Source organism: Corticium candelabrum, chromosome 5, assembly GCF_963422355.1.
Source record: "Corticium candelabrum chromosome 5, ooCorCand1.1, whole genome shotgun sequence".
NCBI lineage: Eukaryota > Metazoa > Porifera > Homoscleromorpha > Homosclerophorida > Plakinidae > Corticium > Corticium candelabrum.
The window spans coordinates 6,173,798-6,198,206 of NC_085089.1; the positions used below are offsets into that span (position 1 = coordinate 6,173,798).

General features: G+C 41.5%; 4 protein-coding genes and 1 long non-coding RNA gene across 5 annotated transcripts; 4 read left to right on the top strand and 1 right to left on the bottom strand.

Annotated features, from left to right (window-relative positions):
* Positions 1–125: 125 nt before the first annotated feature.
* On the top strand, positions 126–7,136 carry LOC134179392 (P2X purinoceptor 4-like). The gene is made up of 13 exons (XM_062646270.1): positions 126–281; positions 2,769–2,910; positions 2,963–3,034; positions 3,170–3,239; positions 5,021–5,108; positions 5,171–5,251; positions 5,307–5,466; positions 5,520–5,605; positions 5,679–5,723; positions 6,052–6,148; positions 6,218–6,283; positions 6,630–6,728; positions 6,994–7,136. The coding sequence occupies exons 1-13, from the start codon at positions 136–138 to the stop codon at positions 7,093–7,095; spliced, it is 1,254 nt and encodes a 417-aa protein (XP_062502254.1). The 5' UTR covers positions 126–135; the 3' UTR covers positions 7,096–7,136.
* Positions 399–1,008, top strand: LOC134179394 (uncharacterized). Its single transcript, XR_009969870.1, has 3 exons — positions 399–789; positions 862–927; positions 984–1,008. It is a non-coding gene; the product is annotated as an uncharacterized LOC134179394 (long non-coding RNA).
* LOC134179391 (rab3 GTPase-activating protein catalytic subunit-like) lies at positions 7,109–18,170 on the bottom strand. Its single transcript, XM_062646269.1, has 24 exons — positions 18,092–18,170; positions 17,956–18,031; positions 15,530–15,699; positions 15,222–15,338; positions 14,995–15,160; positions 14,465–14,561; positions 14,155–14,233; positions 14,027–14,095; positions 13,300–13,373; positions 13,138–13,230; positions 12,928–13,079; positions 12,814–12,876; positions 12,669–12,759; positions 12,533–12,614; positions 10,797–10,851; positions 10,240–10,734; positions 10,046–10,183; positions 9,767–9,985; positions 9,566–9,697; positions 9,397–9,496; positions 8,910–9,010; positions 8,609–8,851; positions 8,405–8,449; positions 7,109–7,436 (listed from the first exon to the last, which is right to left on the bottom strand). Exons 1-24 carry the CDS (start codon positions 18,154–18,156, stop codon positions 7,266–7,268), a joined length of 3,093 nt encoding a protein of 1,030 aa, XP_062502253.1. The 5' UTR covers positions 18,157–18,170; the 3' UTR covers positions 7,109–7,265.
* Positions 18,171–18,180: 10 nt separating this feature from the next.
* On the top strand, positions 18,181–19,787 carry LOC134179393 (SOSS complex subunit B1-A-like). The gene is made up of 5 exons (XM_062646271.1): positions 18,181–18,299; positions 18,364–18,502; positions 19,110–19,181; positions 19,236–19,311; positions 19,381–19,787. The coding sequence occupies exons 1-5, from the start codon at positions 18,215–18,217 to the stop codon at positions 19,678–19,680; spliced, it is 672 nt and encodes a 223-aa protein (XP_062502255.1). The 5' UTR covers positions 18,181–18,214; the 3' UTR covers positions 19,681–19,787.
* Positions 19,788–20,852: 1,065 nt separating this feature from the next.
* LOC134180315 (uncharacterized) lies at positions 20,853–24,132 on the top strand. The gene is made up of 2 exons (XM_062647446.1): positions 20,853–21,255; positions 22,190–24,132. The coding sequence occupies exons 1-2, from the start codon at positions 20,854–20,856 to the stop codon at positions 23,957–23,959; spliced, it is 2,172 nt and encodes a 723-aa protein (XP_062503430.1). The 5' UTR covers position 20,853; the 3' UTR covers positions 23,960–24,132.
* The last annotated feature ends 277 nt before the right edge of the window (positions 24,133–24,409 follow it).

A 24,409-nucleotide genomic window follows, 5' to 3' on the forward strand; every position in this document is an offset into this window, starting at 1 on the left:
GTACACCACGTGACGGTGTAGCAGCTCAACGTCATTCTGGTGTCAGGTAGCAAGCGCAAGGGTCTAGTCTGGCTACGCGAGACCATCGTTGTATACGGGCACCTAACATATTTAGTTTCTGTACATGTACAGAAAATGGGCAACCGCTGTTTGGGATGCATTCAGGCTACTTCGTCAGCGATTTTCGACTACAACACCGTGAAGCTGATGCACATTCGTAATCAGAAGATTGGTTTCGTCTACAGACTTGTGCAATTGTCTATCATTGGCTACATTCTAGGGTAAGCCCTGCAATTTCTATGCGGCGTGGCAATATATCAACTCGGTTCTCCCTCATCGAGTGACGGAGTCGCAGAGCTTCGTTTCAGAGGCTGCTGCTGCTGGAGTTAGGTAGGGTAAAGTCGCCTAGACGTGGACACCGCCTAGAGGTGGACAGTTGAAGTTTCACTTCTTACCACGGAACGAATTGGTCATCAACCGCGACACGGTTTGTTGTAGTAGCAAGCACTGCGTCGTACCTTCTCGGGACAGGACGCTCTTCCAGTTGACGCCACGTTTTCTTACTTTTTCCCGTATGTTTAGATAGTAGCCTCGAGTATCCTGCCACTGCGAAATCATGACAATCGTGCAGCGTTACATATTCAACGCAAGCAGTCACCGTTGTACGTTGGTTGCACAGCCTATGCCTTACTCTACTGTACACCATGCAGATTTCTTTATTCACCTCTGAGCAGCAGCTAGAATCGAGCAACTTGTAATCAAAAGTGGGCGGGCCTGGGAAGTTGCACAGTAAGACTTTCTAGACCTCAACATACACCCATGCAGAGAAAGATACGCCACTTTTTGCACATCTCTTTGCAGCACAGGACTCAGATCCAACACAAGGACAGAACACAAGAGACAGACGACTGCTGCCATCTCATGAAGGTGAAATCCTCACTGCAGATGGATTTATAGAAAAACTGAAGGTTAAAAACGTACAGAAAATGGCAAAGGAAGGAAAGCTACAACGTCAAGAAACTCGCCTACTATCAGGGAAGTCCAAGACAACGTTTGTAATGGGAGTGGCTGGTTCAAGCGTCGCAGCAGTGACAAGAATGACTCCTTTTGTAGCAGTTACGGTCAATTGTACTACCAAGACTCAAAGAAAGATAAAGAAGGACGGATAGGCAGCGACAATCCTGGCTGTAGCCATTGGTTCCACTTCGGGTGCACCATGCATGCTCGATCAAATGCCAGTACCTAGCAAATTCTAGAGCTGTCCAGACTGCATAGACGTCTAGAAGACGCGAAAAGCTTGTAGCAAGCGTAGCTTCCAGTTCCGGTCCTGTTTACCGTAATAGATCGTTGCCTTAGTGCAAAAACCCCCATATGTCAACCATTAGCGATAGTAGCATTACTATCAACCTCTTTAGTACGTCACGTTCTAGTTGAATAATAATATCTCAGCGAATAGCTACAGACTGGAGAGTGAGCCTGCGTGATCACTAAGGGCCGAGGGTAAATTGCGTTTCTAAATGAGGTTGTCGTAAGGCTTCTGATCAGAGCTATTTTAATTACTTCGAAGGGTGTCCACGTTTAGGCGAGTTTACCCTAATTAATATCAAGCAGTTAATTAATTAAGTAGGAAACACTGCACGCTACAAGAAGTGTATTCAAATTTTGCAATCTTTATGTTATTGCTGTAATTGGTCTGATTCTGTGATCCTTACAAGCAATATCAAACGTTTTGTTTGTACAACTGATGTTATGTACTATTTTAATTAAGTTAAGATTAAAACAATTATTTTAAATATATTATTAATATTAAAATAACTATGTAGTATATTTAGGGTGAGGAGAGCTTGTCACGTGCACATTATGGCCCAGTCTCATTATTGTAACAGTCTCAATGTTGAGTCATCAGCCAAAGGACTAACTTCTAGATTATTACTATTATTTGTATTTGGTTCACTGGTACCATTTATCTACTGCAAATGACAAATGGTAAGTGTTAATGTATTGTAACTGTCTAGTGCTTTGTAGGGGCAGCAGAACTGGGGAGGAGGAGGGGCGGGGAAGGAGGAGGGGCGGGGAAGGAGGGCGGGGAAAGGAGGGGCGGGGAAAGGAGGGGCGGGGAAAGGAGGGGCAGGGAAAGGAGGGGGAAAGGAGGGGCGGGGGAAAAAGGGGCGGGGAAAAAGGGGCAGGGAAAAAAGGGGCAGGGGAAAAAGGGGCAGGGAAAGGAGGGAGGGCAGGGGATGGGGGCGGAGGAAGGAGGGACGGGGGAAGGAGGGGCGGGAGAAGGAGGGGCGGGAGAAGGAGGGGCGGTGAAGGAGGAGCAGGGGAAGGAGGGGCCGGGGAAGGAGGGGCCGGGGAAGGAGGGGCTGGGGAAGGAGGGGCGCTTGCCCCACCAATATCGGGATTGGGGGCATCGCCCCTCCAATATTGGAGAAATAGTGGGTGGTGTTGCAGTTGACTCGCTTGATACACGTTGTCGTGCATGATCATTTGTGTGCATGCTGCTCTGGCTACTTCTGTCACAGATTAATCAATGACAAACCAACCATATTCAGTTAAAATCAAAATGGTGGCAGTCTGTTACGAAATTTTTGCCCCTTCAATCCAGAGGAGCTTCCACCTCCCCTGCTTTGTAGTTTATATTTTTATTTAAGTACATAGGTATTTATCATTGACATAATTAACATTTAATGAATTAATTGATTAACCAATGGTCAGTTGCAAGTTACTGAGAGTGGACTATAGATACTAACTACAGCAAATTCTTCTAGCTATGTTATTATCTTCAAGAAAGGTTATCAACAAACAGACTCAGTTGTGAGTTCGGTGACCACCAAGATGAAGGGGACGGCAATGACAAAAGGTCCTAATGGAACGTTATGGGATGTAGCTGATTATGTTGTGCCTCCTGAGGTAGGGCCGTTGTCTCACTGATGTGGCAATTAGTATATTGTACATGCTGTAGGAACATAACGCTGTATTCGTAACAACCAATGCTATCATTACACCAAACCAGGTCCAATCAGTTTGCCACGAGGTTTGTGTGAAACTGGTGTGTGTGTGTGTGTGTGTGTGTGTGTGTGTGTGTGTGTGTGTGTGTGTGTGTGTGTGTGTGTGTGTGTGTGTGTGTGTGTGTGTGATATTTATATTATAAAGTTAAACTTCTTCGTAGGATCCTCATCTCGCTCCATGTGTCTCAGATGACAATTGTACAGCTGGAGAATATGTTAAATATGGACACGGTACACTTTATCTAGAGTGCTTTCATGCATAAATAAAAAATGAGCAGAACTGTGTGTGTGTGTGTGTGTGTGTGTGTGTGTGTGTGTGTGCGCGCGCGCACATGTGTGTGTGTGTGTGTTTGTGTGTGTGTGTGTGTGTGTGTGTGTGTGTGTGTGTGTGTGTGTGTGTGTGTGTGTGTGTGTGTGTGTGTGTGTGTGTGTGTGTGTGTGTGTGTGTGTGTGTGTGTGTGTGTGTGTGTGTGTGTGTGTGTGTGTGTGTGTGTGTGTGTGTGTGTGTGTGTGTGTGTGTGTGTGTGTGTGTGTGTGTGTGTGTGTGTGTGTGTGTGTGTGTGTGTGTGTGTGTGTGTGTGTGTGTGTGTGTGTGTGTGTGTGTGTGTGTGTGTGTGTGTGTGTGTGTGTGTGTGTGTGTGTGTGTGTGTGTGTGTGTGTGTGTGTGTGTGTGTGTGTGTGTGTGTGTGTGTGTGTGTGTGTGTGTGTGTGTGTGTGTGTGTGTGTGTGTGTGTGTGTGTGTGTGTGTGTGTGTGTGTGTGTGTGTGTGTGTGTGTGTGTGTGTGTGTGTGTGTGTGTGTGTGTGTGTGTGTGTGTGTGTGTGTGTGTGTGTGTGTGTGTGTGTGTGTGTGTGTGTGTGTGTGTGTGTGTGTGTGTGTGTGTGTGTGTGTGTGTGTGTGTGTGTGTGTGTGTGTGTGTGTGTGTGTGTGTGTGTGTGTGTGTGTGTGTGTGTGTGTGTGTGTGTGTGTGTGTGTGTGTGTGTGTGTGTGTGTGTGTGTGTGTGTGTGTGTGTGTGTGTGTGTGTGTGTGTGTGTGTGTGTGTGTGTGTGTGTGTGTGTGTGTGTGTGTGTGTGTGTGTGTGTGTGTGTGTGTGTGTGTGTGTGTGTGTGTGTGTGTGTGTGTGTGTGTGTGTGTGTGTGTGTGTGTGTGTGTGTGTGTGTGTGTGTGTGTGTGTGTGTGTGTGTGTGTGTGTGTGTGTGTGTGTGTGTGTGTGTGTGTGTGTGTGTGTGTGTGTGTGTGTGTGTGTGTGTGTGTGTGTGTGTGTGTGTGTGTGTGTGTGTGTGTGTGTGTGTGTGTGTGTGTGTGTGTGTGTGTGTGTGTGTGTGTGTGTGTGTGTGTGTGTGTGTGTGTGTGTGTGTGTGTGTGTGTGTGTGTGTGTGTGTGTGTGTGTGTGTGTGTGTGTGTGTGTGTGTGTGTGTGTGTGTGTGTGTGTGTGTGTGTGTGTGTGTGTGTGTGTGTGTGTGTGTGTGTGTGTGTGTGTGTGTGTGTGTGTGTGTGTGTGTGTGTGTGTGTGTGTGTGTGTGTGTGTGTGTGTGTGTGTGTGTGTGTGTGTGTGTGTGTGTGTGTGTGTGTGTGTGTGTGTGTGTGTGTGTGTGTGTGTGTGTGTGTGTGTGTGTGTGTGTGTGTGTGTGTGTGTGTGTGTGTGTGTGTGTGTGTGTGTGTGTGTGTGTGTGTGTGTGTGTGTGTGTGTGTGTGTGTGTGTGTGTGTGTGTGTGTGTGTGTGTGTGTGTGTTTATCAGTCTGTTTGCTTAGCTTCCGTTGTGCTGTCTCAGTTGCCTGTTATGTGGGCTTTACTGTGAGGTCATGCTATTATAAACACAACAGCTATCTCTCAATGCTGCTAACATGTGGATGTACACATCGTACCCATGTTGTGGCCGTTTCAGTGTTGATTTGTTTCTATGTTAATATGTTATAGATCAGACACCATGTTAATATGCTAACCATATTGCATGGTGTCTGATCTATATAAAATCAGAATTAATAGGTGACATAATTTTGAACACTTGCAGGTATGCAAACTGGGTTATGTGACACAGATGCAAAAGCTTGCCTCATTCATTCTTGGTGTCCGTTGGAGATTGATGAAACACCTCATGAGTACAAATACATTCATTCCAGAGTGCTTCGTCTTATATTTTTCGTACGTTGGTTATGTACAGACCTTTGTTGGGAAATGCTACAAAGAATTTCACTCTCCTCATAAAAAACACCATTCAGTACCAAAAATTTGATTTTACCAAGTAACAAACCATGAATATGTCGATGTCATTATTTGTCACTAAGTGCCTATTTCAGGCGTAACCTTCTGCAACGGACTATTGAATATGGAAATCACTCCTATCTGCACACCTGTACATACCATAAAGACAACGTGAATGATCGATATTGTCCAATTTTTGTGTTGTCGCAAATTGTGGAATATGCTGGTGCAGACTGGCATGACCTGGCAGTGAATGTAACAACACTTGTCCATAATGTTGTGGTCAATCGTTGATGGTCGTTTTCTAGGGTGGAGTATTGGGTATATTCATCAAATGGGATTGTGATCTTGATCAAGGGTTTACAGCTTGCGTACCAAAGTACAGCTTTAGCAGGTAGGCTTAGACTAATGAAATTTGCTACTTGAACTAGTAGTGCCAGTAGTTCAGTTGTTTTATTTGTTTTCAGAATGGACAAGATTAATAGCAGTATAGCCAAGGGATACAACTTCAGGTACATGACATACTTTGCCTTAACATAACACCAAGGGTGACATAAGAAAGGCAGTGGTTGTAGAGTTTCGTGCTTAATTTGTGTGGGAAGTCATCGGGGTTTCTGGAAGTCTTACCACAAACAGCATAGTGTGCCAATGTCCAGATATTGGTTCTCTACGCACAGCTAACCAAGGGCAACAGTTCCATATTTATGATTTTCTTCCAGAAGTTGTTATTCATGACACAATTTTTCAGTGTGTGGGTTCAACACTTACTTCCACTGTTTGGTTACTTCTAGAACATCTTGTAGTAGTATCATGATTCACGCTAACCAATTGTGAATCTAGATACCCCGTTTATTTTAAAGAAAACGGTGATAATCGTATGCATCGTCAATTGATCAAAGCATATGGTATTCGATTTCAAATCATTGTCAGTGGTCAGGTACTCAGTCAGTGATCATGTCCTCTGAATACATTAAGAATTCATTGCTATTGCTGTCTATCTATGTAGGCAGGAAGATTCAGCATCGTTCCATTAGCATTGAACATTGGCTCTGGCATAGCACTGTTGGCAATAGTAAGTTGAAGTGAATGTGTGTAGAATGTGTGTACCGTATAACTGGTTATTTCTGCAATCATGGTATTTCTGCGAATTCTGCGAAGAAATCATGGAGCGCACAAATGTAATTTGCAGATATTTAGGCCTATCCTCAGAGTCCCAAGACGTCACTGTTCCAACACATGTACATGTGTGTACCAGTAACTGTCTTCCTGGTTGGAATGCAGAAACTTAATTTGCAATAATTAAAACTTGTCTAAATTGTCAAATCGCAGTAATTTAAGACTGCAGAAATAACCAGTTATATACAGTACTACAGAAAAATACACTAAGTTGACCTACAATAGTATATTTAATGTTACAGGCAACAGTCATTTGTGATTTATTGGTCAATTATGTTGTGAAAAAACGCAAATACTACAGAGAAAACAAGTACCAACTAGTAGAAGATGAGGAGACACTGGTAAGACCATTCTTGTGACTTGTCAGCATACAACAACTCACACTATTGTTACACTGACCCTATGACCCTATGCAATAGACTGTTGTCCCGCTAGCATTTTGTGTAATACCGACATGATGCTTGAGAACTAACAAGGTAGGGTAAAGAGTGACTAACATACAGCAACAGGAGCAAGCAAACCAGTACAACAGTGGCTCAGGACTATGACATACTAAATGACTCACCAATAATATATTGTCCAACTAACAAATATCTGTTGTCTCAGTTACCAGTGGAAGACGATGACCAGCATAAGGTTCCAATGTTAAGAAGTGAAAGAGACAGTCTTAACAGGAGTACTGAAGACACCAAGAAATATACTAAGTAATTGGTTGAAAGGATTTCGTAGTGAAATGATTGCAATTTACTCGGACAGGCTAGACAATCATTGTATATTGTAGCTGGTCTAGATAATTCTCAACATGAGATTTCACTGTCTCGACTATGTTTGATAGAAACCCATATGATCAGTATCCTCACACACACACACGTTGGTGTTCAATGAAATGCTATATGACTTGTAAATGCTGCTGCTAGTCGAAATTCATCAGGAGCAAGGACACAGTACATACGCTGAGGTACAGACTCGAGGTGAGAAGATGGTCTCGGTGCTTTCACTCTCAAGATGAACTCTCGACCTACTGAGGCAGGAAACACCACCTTGGAGTCCTAAGATGGACACAGCATGTGGTCAGAATAACTTAAAGTACTACTGACAGAAAGTACATGGAAGTGTCCATATAAAATATTTCAATTCAATACAGATAGAATCACAGTGTTGTGTGTGTGTGTGTGTGTGTGTGTGTGTGTGTGTGTGTGTGTGTGTGCGCGTGCGTGTGCGCGCGCGTGTGCATGTGTGTGCATGTGTGTGTGTGTGTGTGTGTGTGTGTGTGCGTGCGTGTGCATGTGTGTGCATGTGCGTGTGCGTGTGTGTGTGTGTGTGTGTGTGTGTGTGTGTGTGTGTGTGTGTGTGTGTGTGTGTGTGTGTGTGTGTGTGTGTGTGTGCTCTTCACGTGGACAAGGCACGTTAGCTGGAATCTCAAGTCTGCTGAACACAAGGCTTGGCCCTTTTAAATGGCATACACTTTAGTTAGTAGGTCAGATCTTGTTGTATATAGCAACGACAGTAGGATGTCAGTTATTCAAACACTTTGGGACCTGACCCTGTTTGATCAGTTTGATCATAACTCTGAATATTTCAGATAACTGACGTTAACTCTGCTGGTGCACAAAACAGATGTCCCTGGCTCTCCGAGGCTGCCCATGCACAATAAACTTTAGACCTAATCCATGTACAGTGTATACTGAACAACAATTGCACAAACACCCAAAGTTAACTGCACTCGATAAGGTAATAATGAGAAAGCAGTTTACCATATAACGTTACTAACTTGACATTCACCTTGTTGTGCATGCATGTAACAGTATATAGCATGTACTTCTAGAGGGCATCTGAGGCACTCCGTGTTCGGCTAACTGACATCCTACTGTATCTACTGGTGTGTCACTCAAGGGCATGAACATCACTATGTAACACAATCTGCATTCCAACTCTCAAACTGAGTGATCTGTATATCTACACATGCACGCATGTGCGTGCACGTGCACACACACACACACATTAGTCCAGATATTACCTCATGCTGATCACCTTCCTTATCACCAGGTTTGACTCTTGATCTCTATTATTAATGAAAAACCAAGAGATTAAACAACGATCAACTAGAACTTCCAAACCAATGGCTGCTCTAAGCTTTTTACATGGCTCTCAGGTCAGCAATAAGGCGGCCATTGGTCTGTAAGTTGACTTTGCAACAACAAATATTAGAGAAAGTTCTTACACTGCTTTTCTCAACAATACCAAGGACCGCCCGACCCCCATATCCACGAGCTGCACCACGCAGGACTGTCTGAGGTTCAGTAAGCAAGCAATTGACAAGCTGTTCCATCTTTTCTTTACAAGGTGAATCATCCTGTTTGCCTCTCTTTTTCCAGTACGATGTCAACCCTTCATGTAACTTCTCCAGCAAAGACTGAGCACGAGCAACTAGCAATTCAGTGTGTGAAATCTGCTTTACAATTTCCTTACAACAGCAGAATTAATTGGAAACATTGCTAAAGTAATCTTGATTTCCTCTCTACTTTGAATTCTTGCTGTTGTTGCACACTTGACTGTCCAATCTTGGCAAGAAGGGAACTGCTACGTGTGATGTTGTTTTGAACCAAACTCACTTGTTTAACACCTACATCAGTGAAACATAAATCCCATACCAAAAGTGAAAAAATTGTAGAAACAAAGTTAGGATAAGGTCTGTATAGTCTATAAACATAAGTCGACTATTAAATTTGCAAATACATTTAGCACTAAATATTTGTTAAAAATTTAATTATTATTCCAGTAAGGCCCATTTTGCTTCGATTAATAGATGACAATCAGCATGCACATACAGAAAAGCTACTATGAGTTGCAATCAAATCAGTTGTATGTTTGTGCTGTCTGATCACAGACATCAAACACGCTACATATTCTCAAAGGTAGCACTAAAATCTAATTTACTCACTGGCTCACACACATCACAAACAAAAACAAACAAACAAATAAGTAAACAAACACACATTCTGAATACACCTTGCTGTTCTTCCAGTTTATTCACCGCATTATGCAGAATCACAGGGAAAACATGGAAAACAAGATCACACACTGAAAAACTTGCGAACATCTGAAGAACCTATAACACATCAGAGGGTCCTTGAATCATGCATGCCACAACTCCACTTGTAAACTCTCATCTATTTGCCTTTTCTGCCTCCACTGTGTCATCAAATAGCCGTTTCTGTCTTCTAACAGAAAGTGGAACAACGTCGTCCCACATTTCTTTCCAAAAGTTTCCTGGTTGTTCCATACGTACACTTAGACGACCTTGAACACACTGCATGCACAAACACACAATGTATTACATACCAACTTTTTCCACCTGGCATGATGAATGCTCACATACTAGAGCTTGACCGTCAGGCTCTTCTGAAGACTTCTCAATGGTCCCTTGTTGAGTATCCTCATCTACTATATCCCAATCATTCTCTGGTTGAGCTGATTTGTCTACATCACTTTGTACAATCAAATCATTGATCTCGTCATGGTCAGAGTCAGCAGGAATCCAATCTCTTGGAGAATACCAACGCACAAAATCAGCCAAAATACAACCAGGATTTGCTGCCTATAAATCAACATGACCATTTCTGTAAAGAACAAAAATTTTCTCCTGACAGACAATAACCTTAAAAGCTTGCATGTCTGACAAAAGCTGTGCACTCTGCATACGAGCTCTCTGTTTTGCAGCTTCTTCTGATGTTCCAAGTTCTGACAGTTTCTGTGACAGCTCAACCACCATATCCTCTGTCATGACAAGTGGTTCCTATATAGGCTTAGTACATCAATATGGTTCATACAAAACTATCACACACCACTAACCTGCGTTTGTGGAATATACAATGGTCGACCATTTTTGATGAGAATTTCATTTCCAAGTTGCCTCAATGCTCCTTCTTCTTTTTGTTCTTCTCCTGTTTGTTGTTGTTGCTGTTGTGGTTGTTGTTGTTGTTGTTGTTGCTGTTGTTTCTGTTCTTCTTCTTCTTCTTCACCTCCTCCTCCTTCTTCCTCCACTTCTTTTTCATCTTTTGCTTCTTCTTCACCAGTATCACATTCGTCTACTAACTGATTGCCCTCTGACTGCAACAATGGCTGATCGGGATTTTCCATAGCTTCAAAAAACTCATCAGTGCCACTGCTTTCAGCATCATCATCATTATCATCATCTTCCTTGTTATCAACAGCCTTATCATCATGCTTAACATCATCTTCTTCTTTAAGTGGCTCCTTTTCAGCAATGACTATATTATCGCTCTTGCCCTGTGAACTATGGCAAGCTTCTTGTTTTTGCTTTTGCCTGATACAGTGGTTTAGCATCTGCAGAAAGTAACAGACATGAGAGCAGCATGCAATAATGAAGTTTGATCAAATAAGCGTACCTGCATTTTTTGGTGCAAAAGACAATAGTGAGAATTTGGAGGTTCATTTGCTAAACTACAATGAGTTGGATACAGAATAAGCAACCAAAAGCAAAAGTTAGTATCTTATACTATAATACGCCCACCCCCACTTCCGTCTGGATGTCTGAATGTCTGTAATGCACTGATCGACACGACACTGGTCTCCAATCATTGCGAAACGTGGAGGGCGGGGTCGAGTTCGGCCGTCCGAGACAAACAGCCCAGTTGGATTTCCCTTAGACTGCCTCCGATGGCCAGAAATGAGACTTTGGCAGCCTCAAATAAGATGCGCAAGGTGTTTTTGTTCAATTAACCAACTATGTGGATGTGACATGTGCCGGCTATGTGATGTGGGCTTGCCAGCCACAGTACTCCGTCCTCTAATTCCCAACTGGTATCTAGAGTAGAGTGCAAGATGCACCGCTTCAGTCAGAGTTTAACCCGGCTCACCGAGCCACTTTTGCATGCATACGTTCATCCCTGTGTCACGGAAGGTGCAAAAGTGACATCATTCATTCTCCACGAATAGATTATGAAATGTTATGTGGGAAGAGTCTGAGATGCATCGCAATGCTAGAGAGTACTACAACAACAACAGCAAATGCATAGAGTGCAAACTGTGCTGGCTAGAGTGTGTAAGATGCATAGAGTATAGGACGCATGTATTATCTAGATGCGCAAAGTTAAATTGCTACTACCCGTAGGGTGGGGTAGGACTAGTTTAATATAATGATCAATGAGTCTCACATCCACCAGTCAGACAATACTGTATAAGATGAAACTTCGGCAAGAATTTTATTTTGGCGGTTTGCTAAAAATTGACAGTAAAAGCATATTGGCAGATTCTATTTTGGCGGTTGGACATCGCTGTTGGATAATTCTTATGTACGATATTCCCCACCGACTTCATAGCTTTATGTGGCTGCTTCATGGAGGAGTTTGCAATTATGGAATTTATCCCGCATGGCTTCACCTATACTTCATTGATAGGTACACGACCTCATTCTCATCTTTAACCTCCCTGTTTGACAGAGTAGGCACAACAGATGGCAAGCAGTGGTTACCATCTTGTAACCTCATCCACACCACATTCACACCACATTGCATGATGCATTATTCACGTGGGTGACGATGTCAACATATCCCGGTGGCCAAATAATGGCGGAGTTTATATTGGCAATCGCTAAAAATCCGCCAATCCACCAAAATAAATTCCCGCCAATATTTCATCTTATATGGTATGCCAATACACAGACAAACAGTTTATTTCCCATAAGCTAAACTACCAACACAAACCTCAAATTCTCCAATTCTGTAACACCACTAAGACTGATTCTATTCTGATATTTAATACACACAACAGGTAGGCATTGGACAGACAGATGAACAAACAGAAGATAAACAGGCCCACAAAACCAACTGACAACACAAACAGTATGTCATTGGAATAACAGCAAATGCAGACAAACCAACAAAAAGCAAATGTACATATTTATATAGACAAACACCACACATGCACATGCACACACACATACACACACACACAAACACACACACACACACACACACACACACACACACACACACACACACACACACAATGCACCACCACCAACAACAACAACAACAATGAAGGATACCAGCTACACTATTATGGTAAATCTCGCACACATTACATTATAGAAATATGTACAACAAAAACATTATAAAGTCACCTTGGTAGCAAATAACTATTCTCCCACCGATACCGCAGTTCCAACACAATCTCTCGCCAAAGAAAAGCAACGGCCCTAATACCTGCACAAAACAATTTCCAGTTGCTATACAACTGCCTATGACAGATAAAATTACCACCATAATGCAAATTCACCAAACACAGAGCTACAGACAGCCGATGTGTCAAACTACCAATTGGAGCTGTCTTATAATGTGGAACAAAATCCTAAAGAACACATTAACAGTTAAAAATATGATAAAATTAGTGTCCCTGGTGTACCTCTTCACATTGCATCAAGTGAAGATTAGACGTGCATTCCTCATCAGCATCAGGAAACACATACTGAAGAAACATAATTAATTCAATGATCACACCAGTGTAAACATCACAAACCTTCGTAATGATATCCATAACTCCTGCTGGGAACGGAGATTCAGCATCCGAGAATGCTGCCATGTTTGTAGCATGAACAACCCCCGACCAAGCTGAAGGAATCGGTAACTGAGTGAGACGATTTAGTGCACCAGTAATGTACGACCGATAGTCTTCACATTCACACATAAGAGAACAACACCAGCACATTGAACAAGAAAAACAATTCACCTTCTTCTGAAGCAGTGGTTGGTATCTGTCCAATTATTTCCTCTATACCTTGCTGGTAGTTCCCTAATTTCAAAAAGCTACTCAAACACTCATCTGTTGTGTAAAAGAAGCACAAATGAGAAAGACTGTCTACATAAGATTTACAACTCTGTAGCTCTCTACCCATGAGACAGCGTGTTTCTTCTGTAAATCGAGCTCTTAGGGTCCAATGAGGAGCCTCTATTGGGTCTAGGTCTCTAACAGAAACAACTATTGTAACCATTGTTGCTGAAGTCAACCAAATGCATTAAAAACACAACACAACAAAACACAACACAACACAACACAACACAACGATTTGAAGACAACTTAATGCAGTACTTCTCTGTGGCTAATCATTAAATTGTAAAAACACTACAGCAAACAGTCAAATGTCACACACAAAACTACATGCCGCACAAATGACTTGTTCAATTTAGTATTAGAAACTTAGAAAGGCACGATATTTTGTTAACCTTACAAACTCTACTATCTTTCCCCGGCAGAACAGTTGCTAGGTGTATTAATAAAACATATTAAATAAAACACATATTATCAGTTATTAAAACTGATGAGAAAACTGGTAATTCCGTAGACTGCAGCAATACATTCACATTCACTGACAGCATCTTGCTCGATTCAGAATCTCATTGCTTGCTAATGCATACTGTTGTTTCCAACGACATAGTAATAGCAAACCAAGACCCTTGCCAAAAATTATGTGTACATACAGTACTGTACATATTACAAACTGCCTTTGAATTAAGGTAATATACATGTACTATCTGATAATACAAAAACAAGCTATAATTTCAAGTCATTGTTTTAAAAAAATATTAAATGACTTTGTTATTCAATGCAATTTACTTACGAGTAAACTTCATTATCAACCACAACATCTTCAGTCAGGGATGGCCACGTTGTAGATAAATGAATTTCCCTAAAATACAACACATGGAATGCTTTAGTTGATAAAGCAGCTGATAGCGTGTTTAGTACATGATAGGATCTGAAGTAGAACCGAATGGAAACTGTGAGACTTCAGCAATAATACCCTTATCATCTTGTCTTTCAAAATCTAAGAAAATGACAGATAGTATCATGGAAGCACACACACACACACACACACACACACACACACACACACACACACACACACACACCACACACACGTGCACACACATACACACACATGCGCACACTCACATGCACACACTCACATGCACACACACACATGCACAAACCCAAAGCAATAACAACAACAACAACAACAACAACAGCAATAATTATGCAATTGGTGCAAAGTTACCTGGAGGAAATTGTGGCCAGTGAAAGAGATCAAAATCTCTCAACACGTATGTAAAATGCACTGACACTATCACAGGTACTTTGGCTAACGCATGACCCTACAAACAAGCAAACCAGTCTAATTTAAACACTACAGCTGAGAGTACAGATAAAATATAAACGCCACTCTCAAATAAACGCCACATTTCATCTCTATTGTTGCGACAACCATTTCGCCACAGCACATTGAGAATTTATGTTTAGTATTAGGGCTCCCATAGACGTCCAGCAAAAACAAGAAATACTATCATGTTATAGTTTCCTCATTACAGTTGTAGAAAACTTAATTGAAGTAATGATGCTGCACTAGATATGTTGGTTGCATGTGAAAAGTGATGTACGAGTTACATGCAACATGCATGTACTGCAATATGACAGTTGAACTTGATAGTCAACCTAAAATCAATCAACTTGTTTCTGTATTCTATCTTCACAACGTCGGAAAGCCTGTTACCAGTAATCAATGAAAGCATGCAAATATGTTAACTGTACCAGTTTCGACTTGAACACCTCAATCAGACCCGTCAGATGAGAGAACTGTGGTGGAGAGTAACGAAGGTGAACCGTGTCAAACCAAATCTGCTTTCCTTCTATCACACACACTCCCGTAAACATCCTCCTCCAAGGCTGCTGTATTTTGACAAATATAGGTATAGAACTAGACAAACATAATGGGAGTTAATAGGAGCAGTAAAATCAGTGCCAATGTCCGCTAGTACCATTCTGTGTTGTTCAGAGCTACACATGCCGAGCTCAACACAAGTTTTGATTCGGCATTGTTCATACCAGAGTCTGACTTAAACGGCATTATGACAATAAAATGGTTTACACCAAACCTAAATTAGACACTTTTTCGATATATTTTGTACATCTCTCTCTCTGTCTAATGTTTGTTTGTCATCTAAACTGTCTGCCTGTCTGACCATCTGTCCGTCTAGTTGTGTGTGTATCTAGACAAATGCACGCCATGTACGTCAAACTATCTCAAACACTCTAACTGGTAATCCATAATTAGCATACAACTGACCAACGTTGAATGCAGTGTGCTCTGGGTGGAAAGTCGTTACTCAAGCTAGATATCTGTTCAAAGACGTGACTAGTCTCTTTGGATTCTGATGAACCCCGATGTAGTGTTACAAGGAAGTCAAAAGGACCAACTGATATTCTTTCGTTGCCACGTGCACCAGGTTGCTGAGACTAAAAACACATGCACATAATTATGTTGCTGACTCATGTGTAGATGTACAAACAAACAACTGACATACAAAACATTACAAAAAGCAGATAGATAAATATACTGACAAATAGAAAGAAAGTTAGCCACTAAAGAAGATGAGGCGACAAGTACTAACAGAAGCATCTAACAAGATGACAATAATAATAAGACAAACAGACAAATTTCCATTCTCAGCAGTTGTTTGATAGATAGTTTAGTGTGCTGTTTGCGGCCTGTTCATCTTTTTACTGGGATTCTTTCGTTTGAATGGGACTGAGACAAATCTTTCGTCTCAATGGGATTTTCATGTTTTTCGTCTTTGGTGGAGATGTTGAACTTTCTGAATGGTTTAGATACACATTTCGCTCACTTTTACACAGTCTGCAAAGTTCTATCGCGTAAAACCCAAGACAAATTCGCCTTGGTAAAATTGATGTTAGCCATCATCTACTAAACCTAAAAATTGTCTGTGCTGTTATGGAAACAACTTAAAAAGCTTTTGGAAGTCAGGACAGCAAATCAAAGCTGGTCAGCACTGTCAACCAGACCGTACTCGCGCATCTCGACAAGTAGATTTGACGCTTTCATGTTCACGTCTTACGTCTGCCGATGCTGAAGATGCAATGACACTACTTTTTACAATAGAAGCAAGTCATTAAGTATTTTGAAACAGCTCTGGATTGGTCATAAACGTCAAAATCCCATTCAGACAGATTCGTTTGAACGAGATTTTGGTACATAGCGTGATCTTTAGCATGCAAAACACGACAAAACGTTACATGCTAAACATATCAGATCACGACACTGCTGTCACGATGGCTTTGAAACTTGTGGACATCAGAAAAAATCAAAGCGAGTTTGTCCATCCTTGTCAAACAGACCGTAAAACTTCAAGGAAGCAATTAATGAAGTAACTATAAACTTGATTCGATATGTCTAGCATCCAGCGTTTTGTCGTATCTTATATGTGCAGAAGACTAAAATAAGTGCCAAAATCCCATTCGAATGAATTCATCTGAATGGGATTTCGACATTTGCAACTGATCCAGAAATTTTTGACAGCACCGAATAACTTGTTACAATTACAAAAATCACTGCCATGCATTTTTAAAAATCAGTAGACGTCAGCTAGGCATGTGAAATGTCAAATGCAGTTGTCAAGAGGCACAAGTACGGTCTGGTCGACAAGGATATGCAAAACTCACTTTAATTTGACATGCAGCTTCAATAGCCATCGTAACAGCAATGTCATGATTTGATATGTTTAGCGCCTAATGTTTTGTTGTGTTTGCTTGCAAAAGATCACGCTAGGTACCAAAATCCCGTTCAAACGAATTTGTCTGAATGGGATTTTGACATGTACAATCGATCCAGAGCTGTTTCAAAATACGGAATGACTTGCTTCTATTGTAAAAAGTAGTGCCATTGCATTTTGAGGATCGGCAGACATAAGACGCAAACATGAAAGCGTCGAATCTACTCGTCGAGATGCGTGAGTACAGACTGGTTGACACAGCTGACAAACTTTGATTTGCTTTCTGACTCCCAAAAGCATTTACGTTGTTTCCATAACAGCGCAGACAATTATTAGGTTTAGTAGATGACGCCTAACATCAAACTTTTACCAAGGCGAATTCGTCTTGGGTTTTTCGCATTCTAGGTCGTTTCTGAAAACGACTAGACTTTGCAGACTGTGTAAAAGTGAGAGAAATGTCTATCTATTCGATTCAGAAAGTTCAACGTCTCAGCCGAAGATGAAAAACATGAAAATCCCATTGAGATGAAAGATTCTTCTCAGTCCCATTCGAACGACAGAATCTCAGTAAAAAGATGAACAGGCCCTGGTGGTCACTGGACATTCTTTTAGTCTGTGATGTGTGGATGTTTTAGCATTGATCTTTATATCTGCATTTTGACAGACAGACAGACAGACAACTACAAAGGTGCAATGCACAAGTGATCTTAAAAGAACTGTCAGGACTATGTGGTGGACCTGAGAAGCCCATGACTCTCAGCACTCAGGTCTTCCCACATTAACTTTATTGCACTGGTGATTTATAGACATTTCATTTTAGTTGTAGCCTTCTAATTCTAGTGCACAAATGTGCATTAGTTTGATCTAAGAAATATATGATTATGACAGACAGACAAACAGACAGAGACAGACAGACAGACAGAGAAAGACAGACAGAGAGAGAGAGAGAGAGAGAGAGAGAGAGAGACAAACGAACACTTACGTTCTGCCTTGACATCACTCTCTCATCTCTATGCAATCTCCATGAACAAATCGCTTCTTCTAGCCTCGACGTAAAGCTGAACAAAACAAATAAACGTTGAATACACTAAAAGTAACCTTTGTACACTATCAATTACTTCTCCCATTCAGAAGCATTCGTATAATCCTCGAATCTTCGCTCTTCGGGCTCCTCCATAGTCATACACCATACAGCACCTAGCGCGTTAGCCAAACAGTTACAGGAGCCCGTATTGGGTAACATGGGGGACGATAGAGTAACGAATGTCGCCGAGTTAAAGCCCGGAATGAAGGGGGTTTCATGTTTATTTATTGTCCTGGATATTGGTGAGGGTTGTGGGCCTGTATCGCGAGCGATTAGGTTTCGTTAGCGAGTAGCGTTGCTTTGCAGGCGAGCCAACGAAAACGAAAGAGGGCCACACTGTTCGTAGCGTTTTGGTGGCCGATAGGACCGCTTCTATAAGCTTGTCAGTATGGGATGAGTGGGGAGAAGCAGTAAGAAGTGGAGACATTCTCAAATTGACGAAAGGGTAGGGTTATGGCGTCTCAGCTAGTTTAGACAAAAATGTCTACGAAAAAGTAATTCTCTTGTTCATGAATAATTTTCTAATGATGATGATGATGATGTTGCATGACGACAAACAGGTTTTAGGAGAAGCACGAGCGGACTAAAAGGAGATCGACAGACAGGCTGCATGATGACAGGAAGGCAGACAGATGACAACTATCTAGACTGCATGGCGCTATACAGACAGAAATATATAACAGTAGCCAGACAAATAGGCAAACAGGCCGACATCTAAACAGACAGAAATCTAAACAGACGGAAAACCAAATAGTCAGACAGGTAAATAGACGAGGGATCGAGAGACTGTTGATTTTCACAAATTGGTAGTTAATTAATTAACGTATTTTGAAGGTTGCATGGCAAGCCTAGAAGTAGAGATAAAGGATATTGATGAGAGCAAGTGCATGGAATGTGTTGTGTCTAGATGCATGGTTTCTGTAGACACCGCCACGCTGTTTTTCCAGTCATTAATAGTGTATTTAAAGGAAAGACTTAATTAACAATGCATATTTTGAACTGATGAGATAGGTTTTGGACACTGCAAAATAACTCATTTTATTTTATTGAAGATATGCTTCTCTGTGGAAAGGAAGTCTGACTCTTTACATTGGTCGAACAGGAGTACTGCAAAAAGTTGGAGAGTACGTGCTGATGGCGATTTCGTTGTTCGCACACAGAACTAGCGATTTCTTTAGGTTTACAATGGTGTTCTCAGATACTCCAAATATGAGTGAAAAGCACTTCGATGGATCAGGTATTGCTGGATCCAATGTAAGCAGCAAATTTTAAATCAAATGGAACTGGAACGTCTAGCTATTAGACATTGATGTGGTTTTACAGGAATCATTTGTGGGCCAATCTCAATCTGGTGGTGAAAGTCAGTCGTTTGTTGGGAAAGGGTCTTCATCTACTGATCAGAGACATATTGCTCATGTTCATCATCAAGAAGTAGCACCACCACAATTAGGACCTCGACCAGCTGTCAGCTCACGACATCAAATGGAGGGTCATGGAGGCCTGCGACCTCTGATGGGTGGTGAACGTATCCGACAGGTTCACCGACCAGGAGGAAGGAATCATCTCCATGGACATTACAGTCAGAGACCTCAGGCAGAACAACCAAGAAACAACCATTGGTGATAACCTTAATTAGCTACTATAAGTTCAAATGCTTGTGTTGCATGTGATGAGTTGGTACATAGAACATCTAGATAATGCTTAGCCATTTAATTAATACAGTATACTCGACTGCTCATTTGTCTATATGCTTGCTGCATCACTGCATAACTATGGCTCTAGTTCAGGCACACGGTCCTTGGATTGCTCCAGTTCTTTGCAGGCAGACAGTAGTGCGAATGTAGGTGACTCAAACAGAGACCACCTATCCTACAAAAGTATCCATGCTAGTAATTTTAGAGTCAATGATGATCACTTAGCACTTCGAAAGTATTACTAATTAACTGTAAACTGAACTTCACTTGAATAGGAGAGAAAATAGAACTTTGTTCTTCCAGTATCAGCAAATCCAAGGCCATGTAAATTTGCCAACGGACACTTCTAAGAAATCTGGAAGCAAGATAGACCATATTTTTCAGGTGTTAACAAAGTTGGTGGTCATGGTCACGTGGCTGTCATTTCACACTGCTCTTGCCAATGACGTAGCATTGTGTAATGTAATGTAACTTCCCCTTCCTACACTTGACAGACATTCATACTAGCTGCTTGTTCTGTATGTCCGGATTTGTCAAACTAACCACTTCAATACATAACTAAATATTCTAGTCATTGTAATAAAAATTATAATTAACCAAATTATACCAACCAAGTTATAGTGTTTGTGCTTTCGTGTTACAAAAGCTGGCAAAATTTTGATTTCGTTGAACAAATTAAATAAGCTTGTAGTACCAACATAGAACACTAACAATTACCATGATTTACAGTACATCTTGCTTCAGTGTGTGGGCTCTGACTGTAGAAAGTCTAGAAATACACAGTGTATGCGTATCAACCCAGTCTCTCTCCGTCCTCGTCATTCCCCGGATAGTCAATCACCCAGTGTATGCTGCCTATAGCACATACATTCTTATGCATTACATTTTAGTAATAATCTACTTGTGAGATTCCATTTATTAAGTTAATAAGCCGTGTGAATAGTACATCTGATGAAAAAACGGAGATTGTGAACAGTCGTCTACTATACTTAGTATTTTGATGACACTGACATTAGATACTAATGAGATGAAACGAACAATGCACAGTAGGCGGGATACCCATACGCTAATGCATCCTGACCTCGTCACGTGATGCAAAGCCATGGGAAAGCTACGGTCACATCTTTGTTTCCTGTATTCCCTAGCCTTCTTTAGTCTCTCGACGGCCGCTACTGTAAAACAAGCAAGAATGCCGTTGGTCCTCTCGTCAGTCGGTCCTGAAAACCTCTTACCTCAGTTTCTATTCATGCAAGGTGAAGAAGAAGGAGGTCACTTGAATATTGGATCGTACCACGGCGGTCAAGGCACTCCACAGCCCTTTATTCCGGACGACAGTTGCCCAGACGACATATTTGCGTATGCTAGCACTGATCTCCGTGGGCGACAGCTACCATACCTGACACAAGACAACTGGGACTGTAAACGTAACAGCACCACCGTACCCGTCACACAAGTGGAGAACGATTATATTATTGCAAACATTGTTCCACAGTGGGGAGGAAAGGTTAGCTGCAAGTTTCAGTTAGATGATCTGTTAATTTCCAATTTCAATCATGAAGATGTATAGAAGTTCGGTCATTTGGTTTCGTTTACCGAGTATGTAGAAATCACAACAGGTCAACTTCCACACTAGATATGAACAACCAAACAACCACGTGACCTCCTCGGGTCAAACAGCTAGATTTCAATAATGGAAAACTCCATCAATCACCGTAAACGGCGGTCATAATACATGAACTACAGTAGCAAGAATGTGGAGAGTGAGGGAAGAGACCTCCTAATTATAAATTAGTAGTAGAATTATAACAGGTCACTTTAAAATTAAAATTTAGTAAACCACTTGAAAGTTTTAACACGTAAATAGAACTCTGTCTCCTTCAAACCCAGCAGGATCTTTTTAACTATGAAAAGCTATGAAACATCAATTGTGCCACATTGCAAACAAGGCAGACAGATACTCGCAAGGTCTAAATCAATTGTCCGTTCTAGCAAATCTGTAAATGTCTATGCTAAGCTGCATTTTAATTCAAATATCTCAATTATGTTGACTGAGTTACGTACGTTATATAAGCCTACTGTATTCTTGATATTGTCTAGTCTCGCGTAGCCAGACCCCTTTCTGCCGCGGCATTTCGCCCGGAAGGATGACGCGGCAGAAAGGGTCTGGCTACGCAAGACTAGATGTTGTCATTGTCTGCTAGACAAGTGCAGACCTCTCAACTCTCACGATTTGTGGCCAATTCTTGCGATTGGCAGTCTTTTCTCCCAACAACCGTAACTAAAGTGAGGCCAACAAGTAATCTGTTGACCACGCCTACTTAGGATATGTGTTAATGGGCGTGGTCATTTAAAAAGCCTCACGATTTGGTGCAAAAAAGGTTGAGAGGTCTGCAAGTGGTTTGTTCCTCGATGTTCTTTTTCTTCCTTTATTGCTCTAGGTGTGGTCGCTTTATCATAAGAAGTTTAAGAGGGAGATGCTCTTCAATAACCCTGCTCATCAACCGGCCAATATTGGGTTGCGAAAAGCTTGGACAAGTGGAGGGTGCGAGTGGAACTGGTCGCCTGGTATTATTGGCCACGGCGTTTTCACTGAATCACAAGTGTACATGGCTAAGATAAAAACTGACCTTGGACCTATCCTACGAGTGTATGAGTTTGACAGACTTAATCACACAGTATGGCAGGTTGACATGCTGTTTGATGATCGTGATGGCACATTCTGGGCTCATCCCAAAGTGACAAATACTAATTCTCATGATATTCTGGGCTACTGGTGGACATGTGCTGCACATGCCATCACAGAACAGAGTCGAGTTATCACTCCAGCTGCTTATACCGTAGAAAATTCTCATGGAATGGTCCGATCTAACTGGCCTCATTTTGATTACAGCTTGGAGAACTCATCATTCTATGACCCTTCAGTCGATATGTCATATCTGAGGAATATTCCAAATGAAATGGATGCATTTGTTCGAATCATGAAACCTCAATTACCATATATTGGTCATGCAGATGGGGAGGGCTTTACTGTCATTCATGGCCATCAAATCAATGGAACAAAGTTCTTCACATGGGGGCAAGATGCTAAAGCCCAGTTTTGGATGAATTTCCTTTCGGCATCAAAAGGTAAAGGTGATTACACTGAACTACAAATTGGTCCTGCACCAACACAGATGCAGAATTTTCCGTTGAAAGCCAATGAGGTTTTTCAGTGGACAGAATGGTTCCGACCATTTATTGGAAATGCATCACAGCTCCATTCAGAAAACTATGTAGAAGCACTCGGTGCAGTTAATAAATGGATTTCCTCTGCTGAGGGCCTTTCTCAAAGTCGTATCAGTGAAATGCAGTCATTTTTAGAAAAATATGCAGATCATCCGATTACTAAAGAGGATCTGATTACCACAGGGTCATCCTGGGGAGCACTTCATGAGAAATCTACAGGCAAGCAGCTGAGTCCAAGCACTTACTTTACCGTGGATGCGACAGATATGGAAGCTTCTCCGTGGTTAGAGCTCTTGGAGACTGGCCATTTCAGTAACAAAACTTTAAACTTAATTCCGACTAGTTTCCAAGTCTCCGATGACTGGGTTAATCTACTAGACACTGCCTTAAGTAAGCAAGGCAGCAATTGGCTGATTCATCTGCACCTTGGTGTAGCAGCGGCTGAGCAGGGTAATGGCAATTTGGCAAGAACTCATTTCAATATGTCTGCAAAGTTGAAACCTAATGCACATGCATACAGAAATCTGGCAGTCACTGCTCGCAGCTTGGACGAAGTATACAACAACTACATGAAGGCGTGGGATGTAGCAACTGGATCTGAATTTCATGGTGATCCAAACTTTGAGCGCTTAATCAATGACCTTGCTGCTGAGATTTGTCTCTATCTTCAGTCTGCAAATCTTCTATCTCAACTCTCAGACTTCGTTGATAAGTTACCCATCTCTGCCACCACACGAGATCAAGTGATCAGTGCAAAGGCATCCATTGCTCTGTTTCACAAAGACTATAACACTGTCTACAAAATTCTGACATCAAACTGTTTTCCTACATATGGTAGTGATCGTTCCACATTGATTGAAATCTGGTTTAATGCACATTATGATGAAGAGGCCGTAAAGTTGAAGAGACCTCTCACAATATTGGAAGCTCATGAAGTCAGAATGAAATATCCAGTGCCAAGTAACATAGGAGTGCCGTACTAGAAAAAGACATCGTTGTCTTCAAGTTTGTTAACTGTGTGACAAATGAGTCTTCTCAGTGGGCTGAAAGTTTTGTGTATTTGTAGTTTTCTTACAAGAACACTTGCATGAAGAAATAAATAGCTAAAAAACAACTTAGATGAGGCAAGAAGTGTTCACAACCTAAATAGACTGTTGATCACTTACATGCATATCATGAAAGGCTACTAATATTGTGGCAGTCACCGTTAGTTAAACTCACAGTCATTAACCAGTTCAGTTGCTAAATGGAAAGATACAGATCTATATCTGTTAATTAGATAATACCTCACTGTTCTCCAAATTAATGGATCTCAATGCAATGCATATGTACATAGAAACAACAATAACTTGACCTCTTGTGGTAAATTATGGTCATTGCATTACACACTGCTTCAATTTCAGCCAAACCCTACCTCTATTCCAAACGTTTTG